The sequence below is a fragment of the Rutilus rutilus genome (genome assembly GCF_951802725.1).
Source record: "Rutilus rutilus genome assembly, chromosome: 15".
NCBI lineage: Eukaryota > Metazoa > Chordata > Actinopteri > Cypriniformes > Leuciscidae > Rutilus > Rutilus rutilus.
This window is the reverse complement of record NC_140220.1, coordinates 37134260-37151670: the sequence shown is the minus strand read 5'-3', so window position 1 is coordinate 37151670 and position 17411 is coordinate 37134260. Positions and strand designations below refer to the sequence as shown.

Here is a 17411-nt window from a genome sequence, read left to right as displayed (position 1 = left end):
CCCTAAACCGACCCTTAACCTCATTATAACCTTATCCCTAAAACCAAGTGTTGACCCTCAAACAGGCCTTTAAAGGCTCTCAGAGACTGAGGACCGGCCAACATGTCCTCACTTTACTCTGTCCTCACTCCAATGGTCTAAAACTCAAACTGGTCCTCACAAAGATTGTTGTACAAGTACACACACACACACACACACACACACACACACACACACACACACACACACACACAGCTGTCAGTGCTGAAGATGAAGGTTTTTCTCTACAACCGTGTCATAAACTACTGACTGCTGATCTCATGTCAGTTTACAAACAGAGACATTTGGCATCATGTGACATTTGCTGGATTATTCATCACCATGTAGTTATTTTTGCTGACAATTCAATGGAAAATGTGCTATATATGAAATAATAATGTGTTGATGTGGATATGTATGATCCTATACTGCACAAATGAAAGGTGCTTCATCTCAATTGATGATCAGATCAGATTATCTAATTATTATCTAACTATAATCATTTTCACATTACGGCTGATGATAACGGATTAATGGACAATACCGAAACAATCATTTGTCTAAATAAATTCAAATTAAACCACTAAAAACTAAAATCAATCACTTTAAATGCTGCAAGTGAATTTAGACAATCAATCGCACGCTTTAAAGTGATTGATTGCGCATGACAGTTGTGTGCATGAGTGGATTGGCTGCGGGATATTAAGAGTCTGACACTGATTTAATCCAGCAGTTCAATAAACAAGAAGTGTTTCATGTTGAAGTAACTTCTATTTTAGATGCAATAGTTACTTACCTAGTTAAAAAAAAAAAAGAGAAGCATTGCTGTTCTAATATATATTAGCATTCTTGCAAAAACCCTTGACCTATCACATTAGTGGAACCCAATAATAGTTTTTATAATATAAAAGAGAGAACAAAAATATAATAATTTTCACCAGCGATCTGAGACTTTTGGACCCCAATATCTGTCAGCACTCATTCATGCAGTTCCCATTTGCACACAGTAAATACAATTAGAAAACAAAAGGTAAAGACATAGAAGAGAACAGGAGGAGAGAGAGAGGAGGAAGAGCAGATAGAGAGAGAACAGGAGGAGAGAGAGAGAGAGAGAGAGAGAGAGGAGGAAGAGCAGATAGAGAGAGAACAGGAGGAGAGAGAGAGAGAGAGAGAGGAGGAAGAGCAGATAGAGAGAGAACAGGAGGAGAGAGAGAGGAGGAAGAGCAGATAGAGAGAGAACAGGAGGAGAGAGAGAGAAAGAGAGAGGAGGAAGAGCAGATAGAGAGAGATAACTTTTACAATATAATGACTGTACAATCCTAAACCAGTGTAATGTTGTGATCTTATAGTGGGAAGTCCCTGCCTGCCACAGCCTGAGGGACTCCCCACTATAAGATCACAACATTACACTGGTTTAGGATTGTACAGTCATTATATTGTAAAAGAAATGTAGTATTTTGTATGTTTATGACACTGTATACAATATATGTGACACCTACTATATGTATTTCTATTTGTATTTGTAATATGTGATATGTATTGTAATGTATTTTCTGTAAACTGCTTTGGCAACAACATGTTTCTTTGTTCATGCCAATAAAGCAAGTTGAATTGAATTGAATTGAGAGAGAGAACAGGAGGAGAGAGAGAGGAGGAAGAGCAGATCGAGAGAGAACAGGAGGAGAGAGAGAGAGAGGAGGAAGAGCAGATAGACAGAGAGAACAGGAGGAAAGAGAGAGAGAGAGAGAGAGAGAGAGAGGAGGAAGAGCAGATAGAGAGAGAACAGGAGGAGAGAGAGAGAGAGAGAGGAGGAAGAGCAGATAGACAGAGAGAACAGGAGGAGAGAGAGAGAGAGAGAGAGAGAGAGAGAGAGAGAGAGAGAGAGGGGAGGAAGAGCAGATAGAGGATTATTTAAAGCTCTAGCCCTCTGGCCTGTTTAACACTCTTGTTAGTGGTAAACAGGCGAGATGCAGTGACGTGGGATGACTTGACATGCCTAAAAATGATTTCAATGAGATCTTCTCACATATCCCATCATGCACCGTTCGCTCTCTCTTCCTTAAGCACCATGAGATTCTGTTCCTTAAATGCTCCAGTTACTCCTCACGATGAAGGACTAGTTAAGCATTTCTCTGAGGATTCAGTCATTCTAACTCTGCTCGTAATTAAAGGGAATAATTTACCTCCTCTCTGAAGGTGCGCACTTGTTCTTTGCAGCCTGGAAGACCTTGGATAAACTCAATCACCTACAGAATAACAATGAGGATTAGATGAGGAACGACACTGCAGTTTACAACAGCTGGGTTCAAAACACATCAGCTGACCTAAAATAACACTTGCATGAACTCAACAAAGCGTAACAGGTGTGATCTGCAGATCTGTGTACCTCATCCACGCTCCACGCTGCCACTTTACCGGCCGTGATGCCCGCCACTGTCGGAAGCAGCTTGCTGTGCTGATCCCAGCAGTGAGGCATGCTGGGAGACGGGCTGGAACATGGCATGAATACAGACTGGTGCAAAGCCTGCTGCAGAGTCAACTCTAAAAGAGAAAGAGAGAGAGAAGGGAGAGTTATTAAAGACTTTCTCAAAGTCTTGCTGTTGTTTCAGGCTCTACTAGAACAGGTTTTCCTGCTTGAATGTTGATTATTTTCCTCATATTCTCCATTGTTGCGGCTCCTCTCTTCCCAGTCTGTCAGTAACGCTCTGTTTACTTCCTGTCTCTATGAAGCCCCTCCTTCTGAAAAGCACACTGTGCTCTGATTGGTCAGCTGGATCAGTGTGTCGTGATTGGTCGAGTGTGTTTGGGAAATGTCCCGCCCCTTACCATAACCGCTAGTTTAACACACTACTAACTAACTCAACCAGGCCCCGCCCCTTTAATCTGCATATGAATTATTATAATGAGGAATATTGTGACGTGTTCGTTCCTGGAAGAAAACATCTCAGTTACGACTGTAACCTTGGTAACCTGAGAAAGGAACAAGACACTGCGTTAAATCCGTTTAATGATAATCAATATCCATCCATAATCCATAATCCATTTTCATGAGGGCAAGAGGACACACAGCTCTGCTATAGTTACATTATCACAGCTTTGACTCAAATAGGCAAAAATGAGAGTCCACAATTAAATGTACAGTAAAAGATATTAATGATCAACATCCACTAGTTTCACCAGGACACATTTCTCAATACTTAGGTCACTTTTTCTACTCTCTTCACACAGGGATCACAGCATCAGTCTATGTGAGGTAAACCGAGGATCATTTATCATTGCTTTGACACAAAATGCATTCAATGCCGACATCTTTCAATTGACATGAATTCTTTTCTCACTTAAGACACAAACATCACCAAAACTCAATGACCCTACAGGCCAGACTGCACACGTTTACATTCTCTGTTCACAGTAAGTTAAAACCTAACACAACACAAACATGAATAAGAGAAATCTGCACCATTTCTACGGTAATACCATATTGAAATATATTCCGAATCCAAGAAATCCCATGCTATCAAAGCAATTAGATGAAACTGAACACCAACACGTCTTTCAGTTTCATTACCATGCAGTCAAAAAGTGGAAAACTATTTTGTCTTTCAGAAGATGTGTAATAGCGTCCCCTACCGTATAACAATGGAAACACGGATTGCTGGAAAATTCTGTCAATGGCTACCCTGGTAAAAAGAGTTCTCGCGAGAGCACAAGTTGAATTTGCTCAGTGAGTTACTCTGGGGTCCAGTAATGATGCTCATTAAATATGCCCCTCGATCTGAGCTGCACCAATCACATCGGGTTATCTGATATAGGCGGGCCAGAGGCGAGATGACGACAGCGCTGTGACGTCGAAGTCATTAGTAAACATTGCAAGATGGCTATGGATGAACACCAGTTGTTTGAAACGGCTTTGGCCGCTACAATGAACGAGTTAGACTTGGCTTTTTATCTAAAAGAGAGCGCTCGACAGCGCTCGAATCCTTCCTTTGCAAGAAGGCCGTTTTTGCTGTTTTGCCGACCGGATACAGCAAGAGTCTAATCTACCAGTTAGCTCTGCTGGTAGCTAAGCGTATGGGGTTTATTGTTGTGATTGGTCGTAGTGTTATCCTACTTTCAAATGCATGCTTGGTGCCGCCCCTCGATCTGGGCGATTTTCATTAGTCGACGCCAGACCATTAATCTTTTAGATTTAGGTCTGGATTTCCAGGCTAGTCAATGGCGAGGAAAGCGTTAAAAGTATCCATGTTTGAATCCTGCGTCATGCATCTGACTATTACCACGCTATACATGACAGACAAGCAAGAGTGACTTTTCTCTTTTTCTCAGCATTATTGCCGTTTCATTATTATTGATGACGTCATAGACAGTGGCAGGTCTAATTGGCTGCAGTAACACTAATTAAACTGTTGAAATCTGAGAGATGTTTGTTGAAATTTGACAGTAAAAGTAAATCTTGTTCATAAATGACAAAATTACTTTCCTCATTTGTGCACGTCACCTTGTGGGTGTTGCTCTTTTTTCATTTGTTCGGAACAGCCTTACGAATAAAGTAGCCTTCTTGCGGCGCCAAAAGCCATGTAAATTCATCAGCTTCTCAACTGGTCCACTTCAGTGTGGCATGCACAGCGCTCATGAGCCGTCGTGCTGGATGCCAAACACTGACTCAACACCCTCACCCACCGCAGGCCTTTCATGGCTAATTCACTCTGACAGAGTCCTTCTTTGAAGCTGGAACAGAAAGGAACTGGGCTGCGTTTTCTAAAAGCTTTCGGGAAACACAGCCCAGAACGTTTTCAGAAAGTGCTTATCTCAAGATAACGTCAATACAAGAAGATTTCATCTATCTGCACTTAAAGGTGCTGTGTGTAACTTTTTCACTCTACTAAAGCATAAAATGTTTGCATATATTGAGGAAACATGCTAATATAACATGCATATATTGATAAAAACACTTCTACAGCCAGTTATTTTACTTTGAAATGTGCATTTCCAGGCTGGAATGTTCGTTATTGTTTTGGTCTGTGCGATACTGCACGTTGCCAATTTACCAATTTTCATTGTCCATTGCGCTCGTTCCTGTTGCGTGGCAACCCGTGTGAGCGCCGTCCAGTCTGAGGAGCAGGAGGCAGGAGAAACGACGATGTCCGATATTTTGAATTTGACTGCAGTACCTATTTCAACCACTAGTTGTCATTCTTACATACTGCACCTTTAAAGGTCAGTCTGCACTTTTATTGAATAAGAAGTTGTGATCTACGGCAGGTAAAGCAGTATCTCTGTGATGTTAACACGGGTATGGAGGTTGTTCAGCACAATGTGAACGCTCTTAAATATCTAGTTCAGTCATGAAACTCTGCAGGGCGCAGGCTGATGGTCTTTAAAGGTCCCATGACATGGATTATCTTATTATTTTATAATGTTTCCTGGGGTTCCCTTATAATGTTAGTATTTTTTTAAGATACATTTTTTTTATAATTTAGAAATAAAAGGCATTTTTCCTAGCCTGATTTTAGCCTCTGATTTGAACACTCTGTTTGAAGGGATTGTTTGAAGTAAAATTGCTAGAGTGCCTTCTGTGTGAACGCAAACACGTCCCGGGATTGATGCCGGGATGGGGGCCTAGTAACATTGCTGGGATCAGTCCCAGAACGCGCCCTGTGTGAACAAAGCGTAAAAACTTTTTTGCGATAAATGGAAGTTTTTGCGAAATTGACGTGTTTCCATTGGGCGTATTTTCAATTTTCAATTTCAATTTGCGCAATTTGTAGGGTAATGGAAATGCAGCTACAGATTCCGGAAAATCACTGGCAGTGTGAATGAACCAAAATCAAACGATCCCGGGACAAATCCCGGGACACATTTTCCGCGTATTTTCCGGAATCTCTGTGTGAAAGGGGCTCTTCAGTAGCAACAGCTGTCGCTTTGATGATGCAAATGTACCGTGGTTCTGGCACAAAAACACAGTGTGAACACAATCGCAGATGAAGGGGGTGCAATCGAAGTGTGAAAGCACCTTTATATTCAGACCTTCACAACTTCTCAAGAAAAAAACATGCTCGTACTTCAGTGCGAGTAGCGCTCTAGTGATGACACTAAGGTGAATGAGTGCAGTCAGTACTGGATAATCACTGCACACTTATGAGGCTATGGAAGTTTCAGACATTCATTAACAGAGCACATAGCCAGTGGGAACCATCTGATGTCTGTTATATAAACACATAAATGTCTCTGATAATGGCCCTATCCAAGTCATTAGCTGTCATAAAAACACTTCCTCAAGGGAATTCATAAAAACCATGCGGCAGAGTACATCTAGATATCTAAGTGGCAATAGAGTATGTTTGTTCTCACAGTCTATTAAACCTGGATGAAACTCTCCTCAATCATCCTCTAATGTATTCCAGTGAAAAGTAAAAAAATGACACAAACTTGCACTTGAAACTCAAAAAGACAAATGAAGTGGCGACGAGAGTGCATATATTAGGTTATGTTTGTTTCATATAATTATTGAGGTATTAGAATCTGAACGCATTATGGGATGCCAGTGCAAAAGTCACAATTATTTCTACAGCGCTTTGTACAATACAGATTGTTTCAAAGCAGCTTCACAGAAATTAACTGGAAAATAACAGTGTTAATGCTGCAAAGTTCATCAATAAAAAAACAACGCATTTAATTGAGCTGTAAAGCAGCTCTACAGAAGAAAATAGTGTAATTATTCACATCAATTCAGTTTAGTGTTGATTAAGTTCATTTGAATAATAGTGTTGATGTTGCAAAGTTAGTGTGTGAATGCAGTTCAAATTTGCTCTCATTTGATAGTATCAGTGCAGTTAAATTGATAATATTGCTGAATTTTATAAACAGTTTAGTCTTTTTTTAAAATTAAAGTCTCATGTCTCACAGTTCAACAATCAATTAAAACAATATGGACAGAATAAATATCTTCTTTTGAGTCCTGCTGTTGTGAAAGCACATGATGGTGAGTAAATAAGGACAGTTTTTTGGGGGAATTTAAACTATCCCTTTAAATTCACCCCTATGTTCTTTTAATTGTGATTCTGTGCTAAAAGAAAATCTGCCAAAATTTTACATTTTATCCAATATATTATGGCATGTGTGATGGGGAAATGCACTGCATAGTGGGATTGACCCATTTCCTCAGAAACTCCCACAGTTCCACTTAACTTCTGGCTGGATTTACCGTATTTAAGCATATGCACAGGTGCGCAAATCTGAAGGTTTTTGGTCCGCAATCACATTCATCATCAACACATCTGTCCCACCACACTCACGCAGACTCGGGCAACTCCACTGCCTTACAACCCACTCTAACCATACAAACAATCCCTGAGGCCTGCAAGAGCTGCCTCCAAACCGTCTGTGCTCAATCTGTGTGTCCGTCAGCAGCTCACGTCACCATTAATCACCAGATCCTCCCATCACAACCGCTCTCTGCTGCTTTGAGTCCGGCTTCATCCTCTAGAGGAACCGTGTCAAAGTCACATCCCCGGCCGAACACCCCCCAGGCCCTGCCAGCCGCTCATGCAGATTTGCATTATTTACCATCAGGGACAGTCATGGCTCTCGTCATCTCTAGACTGGATCACTGCTCTTCAACTGAACCTCTGCAAATGATCCAGGATGAGCCTAAAGGCCTGATATACTCATTTGCTTTTTTATTCTTCGCTTTGGGATCAAAATAGGTTTTCCTTTTCAGTGACGTACTGTTAGAGAACATCCCGATGGCGTCCACGCTGCTGAGAGCTAGTTCATGTAAATATGTGCAGAGCGCTTTCCTCTCAATAACTAAATAAACACACGATATAAATGCCAGCGGTGAGAAAACAGCAGTTCAGAAAGCATCTGATCAGTTTTCACACCAGCTCTGTGATTCAGCACTCCAGCCACGTCACGTTTATTTCTACAGCACTTTATACTATAGATTGCTGCTACAGTTTTACTGTATTAAACATGAAAAACAGTGTCAGTTAGAATCACAGCTTCAGTTTCTACTATAAAGCGGTTCTCCAGTGTGTTCATGTTTTTTACTCGCGTCTGAACAGAAGAAATGAACCGCAGAAGATTTACACCTCAAAGAGGGCGGAGCTTCAGAGCCACGCCCACCTATTACATCATCATCGCCACAGACCAATGGGAGGTCGAAGGGGTTTACCAGCCGGAGCGAAATTTGCCTTATCGAACTCCCAAAACAAACTCCAAAAGAACTTTTGATCCAATTTTGTTCGTTCTTCGATTTCACTTGAAGTATATCGGGGCGCACGTTGCACCTCTCTTCATCTCACTTCAAGAGACATCTAAAGATGCCATATGTTAATTCCTGTCAGTGAACTCCTCAGGATGAAATAATCTGCTTTCAGTAGAATAAGCGCACCGGCTAAAAGAGCTTGATTTATCGTGGAGAAGATCAAAATAAACTCATTGTATCCGCGGCGTTTGAGTTTAGAATGTTGTGACCCGAGGTGCTTCAAGTCCTTTAACACTGCTAAGCTGCAATAAACTTCTTCATTAACGTCCTCATCATTTTTTCTTACATTACAATTAAATGTGTCTCGAGCCCCAGAAGATTATCCCTCGCAACGCCCACGACGCTTCCAAGTCCACCCTCACATCTTTCCCTCTCCGACTGCCTCTGCGACCGGACGGAGTTAAAAAGCTTTTAAGCCGAGGAACAAAGGACCTGTTGTTTGAATCCAACCCTCTTCCTCATTAGTGCCTGCCACTAAACCTTCAGAGAGGAAGAGGGAGAGACCGGCTCTTCTGGAAGGAGACACAATCCCAGCACGAAACAGGAAGGCAGAAAGAGAGATGGAGTGAGTCATCACAGGGAGAAATGATTTCCGCTCTTCGGCAAATATGAATCACATCATCAACATTAAATTTCACACGCTTCAGACACTGATTCTGTTGCTGTGTGTGACCGTTACCTTAGGTGGCCCCTTCCACCTGATTTAAAGCTACACTGTGTAACTTTTTAAGTTGATTCTTAGCAAAAAACACTTTGTTCTATCAAAAGTATATGTGCTCATTCATGTGTAATTACTTCCACCAACTAATAAAGTATTCTCGTAAGCGTAAAATCTGCCATTTATAATACATACGCGCGAGTCTCTCGAATGGCGGCAGCCATGTTGCGCCTCCATCTTGAAAATTCATTCCCCAAAGAGGGACACACCTGGAAATTCAAGCTTCGCCTTTCGCGCTTTACACTCAGTGGCACCGTGACGAATGCGAGGGGGAGATTACTCACGACTGCCGGCAGATTTGAAAGATTGCTGAAGATGGAGGATCACGCCTATTCTCGAGGACATGTAGGAGAGTCGAGAGAGAATTAAAACGTCAACGCGACAGGCAAATCAGAAAGACCAAAGTCAATACTGGAGTAACTTTTCCCAGATGGAAAGAGCTCATGAGGAGCAAAGATATTAAAACGGACGCCGAAGTCTTCTGCTTTCCTCTCGACAGGTAATTCAGCCTATTTGTGTAAATGTCGAAGTTTTATAGTTGCTTGTCTAACCATAGCATGGTTGTGCATAATGCCAGAACGACCTCTAGTATAACTTAAGTTACTTTTCCTCGCGTCAATGGTGAAAAAGTATTGTTTACCTTGTAACATAAATCTGTGCTGCGACGGATCACAGGTGATGAATAGTTTTAAAGGCGCCCTCGGAATTGAAAGGAACAGAAACTAATATTCACTGGGTAGTCATATACAATTCCACCGCTAGATGGGGGAAAATATCACACAGTGCAGCTTTAACCTATAAAGAAGCAGTTTTTGCATGTAAATATAGTATGAAGATACACTGATGTCGGTGCAGATATACCTTTGGTTTCGGTGACTGATGACACCTCACTCTCCACTTCCTCTTCCTGCGGCGGCTCCTCCACCTTACGCACTTTACAGGGACGACCAACCCTGAGGGAGAACATCATCACGACATCATCATCACATCATCATGACATCATCAGAACAGCACTCCAGCAAACTTGTGCTTTTCTAGCGTTCCCATTAAGTTATGAAAACATTATTTCTGAATGTTCTTTGAACATAAAACCATTTGGTAACACTTTATAATAACTGCACGCTATTAATCATTAATTAAGCATTAGTAAACAGTTCATTCGTCATTTATAAAGCATTAATAGACATTAATAAGCAGTTTAATAATTGTATTTTCATACTTTATTAATTATCAATTTATCGCTTCTAAATGAAGTATAGCATTATTTACACACCGGTTATTTAGGAGTTGTCAGTGGGTTCATAAGATCACTTAGAAAGTGTAAGTAAATGATTAATAAACTGTTTAAATACATATTATTATTCAGACATATAGTAATAGTTACTTAGTGTGTTAATAAATGCTGTATTAACATGTATTTCTACTGTAATTCAGGGTTAATTCAGGCAGTTATAAAGCATTTAGTAGCGGTCAGTTCACTGTGTTTGTGAGCTCATCTAAAGTGAGGACTAGCTATGCCGTTATAAAGCGTTTATAAAGGAGATTTAAAGACTGTTAATATTTCTATGTTCTGAATCACTGTGTGTGTTTGTTTCCTTTTTCTGTTTAGAAGAAACTGAGTCTTTAAATCTCCTTTATAAATGATGTTTAGAAGAAAACTGAGTCTTTAAATCTCCTTTATAAATGATGTTTAGAAGAAAACTGAGTCTTTAAATCTCCTTTATAAATGATGTTTAGAAGAAAACTGAGTCTTTAAATCTCCTTTATAAATGATGTTTAGAAGAAACTGAGTCTTTAAATCTCCTTTATAAATGATGTTTAGAAGAAAACTGAGTCTTTAAATCTCCTTTATAAATGATGTTTAGAAGAAACTGAGTCTTTAAATCTCCTTTATAAATGATGTTTAGAAGAAAACTGAGTCTTTAAATCTCCTTTATAAATGATGTTTAGAAGAAACTGAGTCTTTAAATCTCCTTTATAAATGATGTTTAGAAGAAACTGAGTCTTTAAATCTCCTTTATAAATGATGTTTAGAAGAAAACTGAGTCTTTAAATCTCCTTTATAAACGCTTTATAACGGCATAACTAGTCCTCACTTTAGATGAGCTCACAAACATAGTGAACTGACCACTACTAAACGCTTTATAACTCCCTGAATCTACTACATTTACTTACACTAAAGTGATCTTATTAATCAATGACAACACCTAGTTTGTAAATAATGGTAAATAATGTAACTGGTTTGTAAATAATGCAATACTTCATTTAGAAATGATAAATTGATCATTAATAAAGTATGAAAATACAATTATTAAACACATTATAGATATGCTTATAAATCAAGAATAAAGCATGTATAGCTGTATTTATAAACTGCTTATTAATGTCTATTAATGCTTTATAAATGATGAATTAACTGTTTAGTAATGCTTAGCTAATGATTAATAGCATGCAGTTATTATAAAGTGTTACCTTACATGTTTTTGTGGCTATACGAACATTAAGGAAACATTAAGGGGCCGTTGAATTATTAGAAAAATAATGCACACCCGAGCTGATACTCCGGCCATGATTATGCTAAGGTTATCGCACCTCAAAACATTGTTCAGATGATGTATTTCAAGACATTTGTCAGGTTTTTGTCCTTTAAATGCTATTGTGTGTGGGACTAATTTCTTCCGCATCTCATCCCAAACCTCCGTTTCTAATTACAAAATGTCATTTTCGAGCTAGTAATGGAGGCTTAAGCCACTGATAGCAGACTAATGCAGTTATTAGAGAGAGAGAGAGAGAGTGAATGACCTCAGTCTGTGCGTCTCTCTACAGTGTTCGGCTCCAGCGTCTACTAATAGCAAAACTATGTTTATCAGCACCTCGCTAATGAGAAACGTCATGTAGCTTTTAAGCTGCTAAACTATTTTACTGGTAAAATCAGACAACATGCGAGTGTGTGCATTTGAGTGGGAGAATGATGTGCTTTTCCATAATAACTGATAAATGCATAATAAAACTTTAATTCTGTGGCAAAAAAAACGTAGAAATATTTTGTCGGTTTTACCCTATGGTGTATTTGCTTGGTCAGTGTCGTTGTGGGTTTTGGTTCTGTAAGGCTTTAGGACCTTTGAAATGACTGAAATCATTTGGCGGAGTGATAAGGAGCTGTAATGCGGTCGAGACCTGCCAGAACTACTTTAGCCCTGCGTTTCCATGAAAATAACTGCACACATTAGACTAGTTTGTCAACCAATCAGATTCAAGCATTTTGAGCAAACATTCAATTATCGTTATTTCGAGGCCTGAACAGCTAAAGCTCAGAGAACGTTCCCTGTTATTTTCTACATCTGTGGAATGACTTACTGCATGCCAGAACAGCCATTTTCATTTCTAATATAAAACTGGACACCACTCATTAACGTACGGTCATGTGACCACAGTATGCGGATGCTTCAGATTGCGTTGGCAGTATAAAATGTACAGTATGCAGTGAGCTAGTATGCTAGTATTGCATTTCGAACACAGCCAACGGCTTTGAAGGGCTTACTAGACAGTAGGCGCGTTTCCATTACAGATTTGCGCAAAAGTTTTGCGATTTTTTTCTAAATGTCGACTATTGCGAAATGACGGCGTTTCCATTAACTGATGTTATGCGACTAAAACTTCATTTTTCCTCTCGCGATCAGTAAAATCATTCCAAAAACCATGAGGTTTATGTACTATATCCCAGCCACTGCACTAGCCATTATTATTAATGGAAGGAGATGTGTGTGTGTTATCCAAGCATTAATGGTGAGGAACGACCCTTATTATACTGTGAGCGGCTCATATGAGGAGTTTCTGGGTGTTTCTCCCTCAGATCTGCTTCGAGGTCTTGATTGTGGCATTTATTTGAGGTTTAGAATCCATTATTCCTGTAATTCTTCTGTCTTATATGAGTTTAATAAAGAGCTCTGTCTCGTATTCTGTCCAAACACACCGCCTCATCTACGTCAGGTGACTGTAAATGCGCAAACACTGTTTCCATTGCAGTTTTGTGAAATATTTCTTTTTCGAATTGCCTGAAAAACCTCCTCATGCGAGCGGGAAAACTTTTTTGCGATAAATGGGAGTTTTTGTGAAAATTACGTGTTTCCATTGGGCGTATTTTCAACTCGCAATTTCAATTTGCACAATTTGAAGGGTAATGGAAACTAATGTTTCAGATACAAGGATCTAAAATCTGCACAAATATTTCGAGCTGAGGGATGATTTTGCATATATTTCATGTGTAATATAAAGCTCATTATGCAAATCCCTTCTGTACAGTAAACAGAAAATTCTCAAGGCTATTTCTGAACAGCTGAACAGGAGAAATGCAATCTCAGGATAAACAAGCAAGTGTATCTTCCGAGATGACGGAGAGAGCCATAGTATGGACCAAGTCATCGCAACAGATTGTGTGGAAAATAAAGCTCTGTTGACTAACAGGTCATTATGTCAACAGCGCAACCGAGAAGCGTCGTTTTACTCTCAGTAAACAGTGAATCAGCCTGTGAGACGGCGTCAAGGACAGCTGTGTGTGTTCGTTCGCATGTGTGTGTCAGAGGATCTTCTGTTTGCATACAGACAATTAAGCATTTGTTAGGAGCATTTATTACACATAATATTTTAAACTCATTACTGCAATCTTCATTCTCATTAGTTGTATATTAGTTAAATTGTAAAATGGTCATGATAGTGTTTTGTTGTCACTGAGAAACACTGTAAAAGTTTGATTTTCTCTCACCAAGTGAGTGACTGAATCTAACCTTCGCTTGGTCTCTGTGACGACAGGCTTCTTTACAGTCGTTTCCATGGCGACGGTTGCCGTGCTGGGTTTCTCCGGGTGAGATGGGGCAGGGGTGACGGGTTTGCTGGAGAAATGGAGGCGAGACAGTGAGAAACCAACACATCACTGAAGGTGTGCAGAAGGCCAGACATGACAGCATCCTCAGTTTAATCTCAAACAACACAGGTGTGGCTTTCAGGGCCTGTCATGACGTGATAAGCAAATCAAAAGTGTGACTATGCTAATTTATGCTAATGTGTTTGCATGAGCAAGTGTTACTCTTTCCTGAGCATGCCCTTATACGAAATAAATAAATATATTCAATTTCCAGATTATAATTCAAGTAGCCATAATTGCTTTGTCGCATTTTCCATTTGATTTTTGCCCACTTGGAATGTTCAAGTTTTTTGCACCAAAAATGTCATAATTTTATTTGGCAGCCCAGATAGTGTTTCCATCTCTGACATGGTTAGCAACACATAAGATCAAATGAATAGGCCAGAGACATCATGAGCTGACTTTGATGTAATGATAAGAGGTTGTTCAAAAGTGTGTGTGTGAGCTCGAAAGTGTAGACAGCTTCATTAATTATAACCAGAGTCATTCAGTTTTAATGCATCGCAAAATGCCACTGCCACCGAGTGAGAATGAAACAGCCTGTTTTTGCTACTGTACCTTTAAGACTATGTAAACCAACTCAACACAACTATCACAACACACACACACACTGTCATTCATCATCGAGAAGAACCAAGAGGACAGAAACCTTTCAACAGGATGATCTGTGTCCATTGTGTTATTATTGTGTCGTGTGGAAAACGTGTAAAGATTCCTCGTGTCATGTCGATAAACATCACGCAGGGGGTGCAAACTTATGCACTTAACTATGAATGCAAGATTGAGCTCATAATCAACGATATTTCCCGCTCAGTTCAGCAGTTCTCCATCATAGAGGCCTTGTGAATATTTAACCAGATCCTCTGAGAAACGAACACTCACTCATTAGCGTCAGCTGAAGTCTCTGCGTTGGGTTCTGCTCTGCGCGGGCGACCCACTCCGGTTCCCGGCATCTCTCCGCTCAAGCGATCCGGCAGAACCGAGTCCTTATTAAGGTTGATATCAGAATATGGGCATCCCACAGCACTGAAACACCAGGAAGCACGGGTCACAAACATGACTTGCTATCATTGTAGTTCATTAGCTGCTTTGTATCTACGCTGCAAAAATGGATTTTCTTCATCAGTTTTATTGTCTTATTTTCCAATACAAATATTGGGTAACGCTTTAGATTACAGCCCGGAAAGTACTGCGTAATTAAAATGAAAGTACAGTGTAACTTTCGGTAATTACAGTTTACCTATAAAGTACTTACGTGTAAGTATAGGGGAACAATATGTAAAGTCTTGGGAATAAAGGTGTAACAACCAGGAAAATACTGCGTAATTAAAACAAAATTACAGTGTAACTTTCGGTAATTACAGTGTACCTATAAAGTGCGTACGTGTAAGTATAGGGGAATAATATGTAACGTTTTGTGAATAAAGGGGTAACAACCAGGAAAATAACAAATTATTTAGGCAAATTATTTATACTAAGTATTTTAGAATCTTACTTTTGGGAGCAATTTAGCGAGTACATACACTGCACCTTTTTGTAATAATAGTGTATAAAAATACATAAAGGCTTTTTTTTTTATTACGGGGTACATATCAGTGCATTTATAAAGTAGGCTAATTTGTTATTATGGCAAAGGTGCACTGATTAAGTTTCAAGGCAAGTTAAACTATTGCAACCTTTTTTTTTTTTAATGCTGGGAAAATATACTCTTGTTCCATGTAGTTACAGGGTAAGTATGACATTGCGGGCTGTAAATTAAAGTGTTGCTTCTTACCCTCTTGTTTCATGTAGTTACGGGGTAAGAATGACATTGCGGGCTGTAAATTAAAGTGGTGCTTCTTACCCTCTTGTTTCATGTAGTTACAGGGTAAGTACAATAAAAACACATACACACACACACACACAATCTGATATCACTCGGAAAACTTTATTTGAAAAACAACTTATTTCAAAACAGATTTACAGCACTTTGTTTCTCTTGCTTGGTTTCCGTTTGTAAGAAAAATACCAAATATTTTAAATTTTTAAACTGTAGACTATCGCTTCCGACCAACTGTCACCTGCGCGTTCATGAGAGGGTTGAGAGAAAGTATAAATACAAGTTGTCCGCGTCCGAGCTGTGGGCAGCTGTCGTGTATGCATCCAAACTGGAGTATAATAACAGAGGCTTAAAGCGTGACGTAAGCGCACCGAAAAACCAATGTTGAATTATTATTTTTTTTAATGTTTTTATTATTGCTCACAACAAAATACAAACAATAACAGATAATAATAATGAAAAACAAACCATGCAGAAGAACAGAGACACCAGTTCTCGCGCACGTTTCACATCAAACTCCCGCGAGAATGCAATGAACGCTTAAAGCTTCACCAAACGCGAAGCCATTCAAGCCGACCCTATGAAGCCGACTCTCATGCACTCGCTGGTGACAGTTGGTCGGTAGCGAAAAGATGAAATTATGATAACATTTCTGGGTGTAGGCTACTGTATTTTCTTTTAATACATAATACAGAATAGAAAAAGACTCCTTAAGATTAGGCTAATCAGTGGAACGATAGAAAAAGAAGAGGAGGACCAAGAGGAGGAGGAGGAAGCCATGCAAGAGAAACAAAAAAGGACAAAACATGCTACTTTCTGTCAGGACTTTAGTATTTGAAATGAAAAGTTGATTTAAAAAATATTATAATAAATTAAATAAATAAGAAGTGTAATATGTTGTAAATCTGTTTTGAAATAAGTTGTTTTTCAAATAAAGGTTTTCCAAGTGATGTCAGATTGTGTGTGTACATGTGTTTTTTTTTTTTGTACTTACCCTGTAACTACATGAAACAAGAGGGTAAGAAGCACCACTTTAATTTACAGCCCGCAATGTCATACTTACCCTGTAACTACATGGAACAAGAGGGTAAGAAACACCACTTTAATTTACAGCCCGCAATGTCATACTTACCCTGTAACTACATGAAACAAGAGGGTAAGAAACACCACTTTAATTTACAGCCCGCAATGTCATACTTACCCTGTAACTACATGAAACAAGAGGGTAAGAAACACCACTTTAATTTACAGCCCGCAATGTCATACTTACCCTGTAACTACATGGAACAAGAGGGTAAGAAACACCACTTTAATTTACAGCCCGCAATGTCATACTTACCCTGTAACTACATGGAATACTTACAGTAAAAATAATTTGTTATTTTCCTGGTTGTTACCCCTTTATTCCCAAAACTTTACATATTATTCCCCTATACTTACACGTACGCACTTTATAGGTACACTGTAATTACCGAAAGTTACACTGTAATTTCGTTTTAATAACGCAGTATTTTCCTGGTTGTTACACCTTTATTCCCAAGACTTTACATATTGTTCCCCTATACTTACACGTAAGTACTTTATAGGTAAACTGTAATTACCGAAAGTTACACTGTACTTTCATTTTAATTATGCAGTACTTTCCGGGCTGTAATCTAAAGCGTTA

The 17411-nt window shown here is 39.3% G+C and overlaps 2 protein-coding genes across 3 annotated transcripts in view; one reads left to right on the top strand and one right to left on the bottom strand.

Moving 5' to 3' along the window:
• Positions 1–17411, top strand: part of LOC311304860 (dynein axonemal intermediate chain 1-like) — a 674193-nt gene that overhangs the window by 464093 nt on the left and 192689 nt on the right. The gene's annotated exons all lie outside the window — the stretch shown is intronic.
• Positions 1–17411, bottom strand: part of l3mbtl3 (L3MBTL histone methyl-lysine binding protein 3) — a 67400-nt gene that overhangs the window by 404 nt on the left and 49585 nt on the right. For both annotated transcript variants that reach the window (XM_084432172.1, XM_084432171.1), the window contains exons 17-21: positions 14809–14952; positions 13790–13894; positions 9867–9958; positions 2405–2559; positions 2202–2264 (exon numbers count right to left, since the gene is read on the bottom strand). In XM_084432172.1, coding sequence (XP_084288298.1) covers positions 2202–2264; positions 2405–2559; positions 9867–9958; positions 13790–13894; positions 14809–14952 — 559 coding nt within the window. The remainder of the gene's footprint in view (positions 1–2201; positions 2265–2404; positions 2560–9866; positions 9959–13789; positions 13895–14808; positions 14953–17411) is intronic.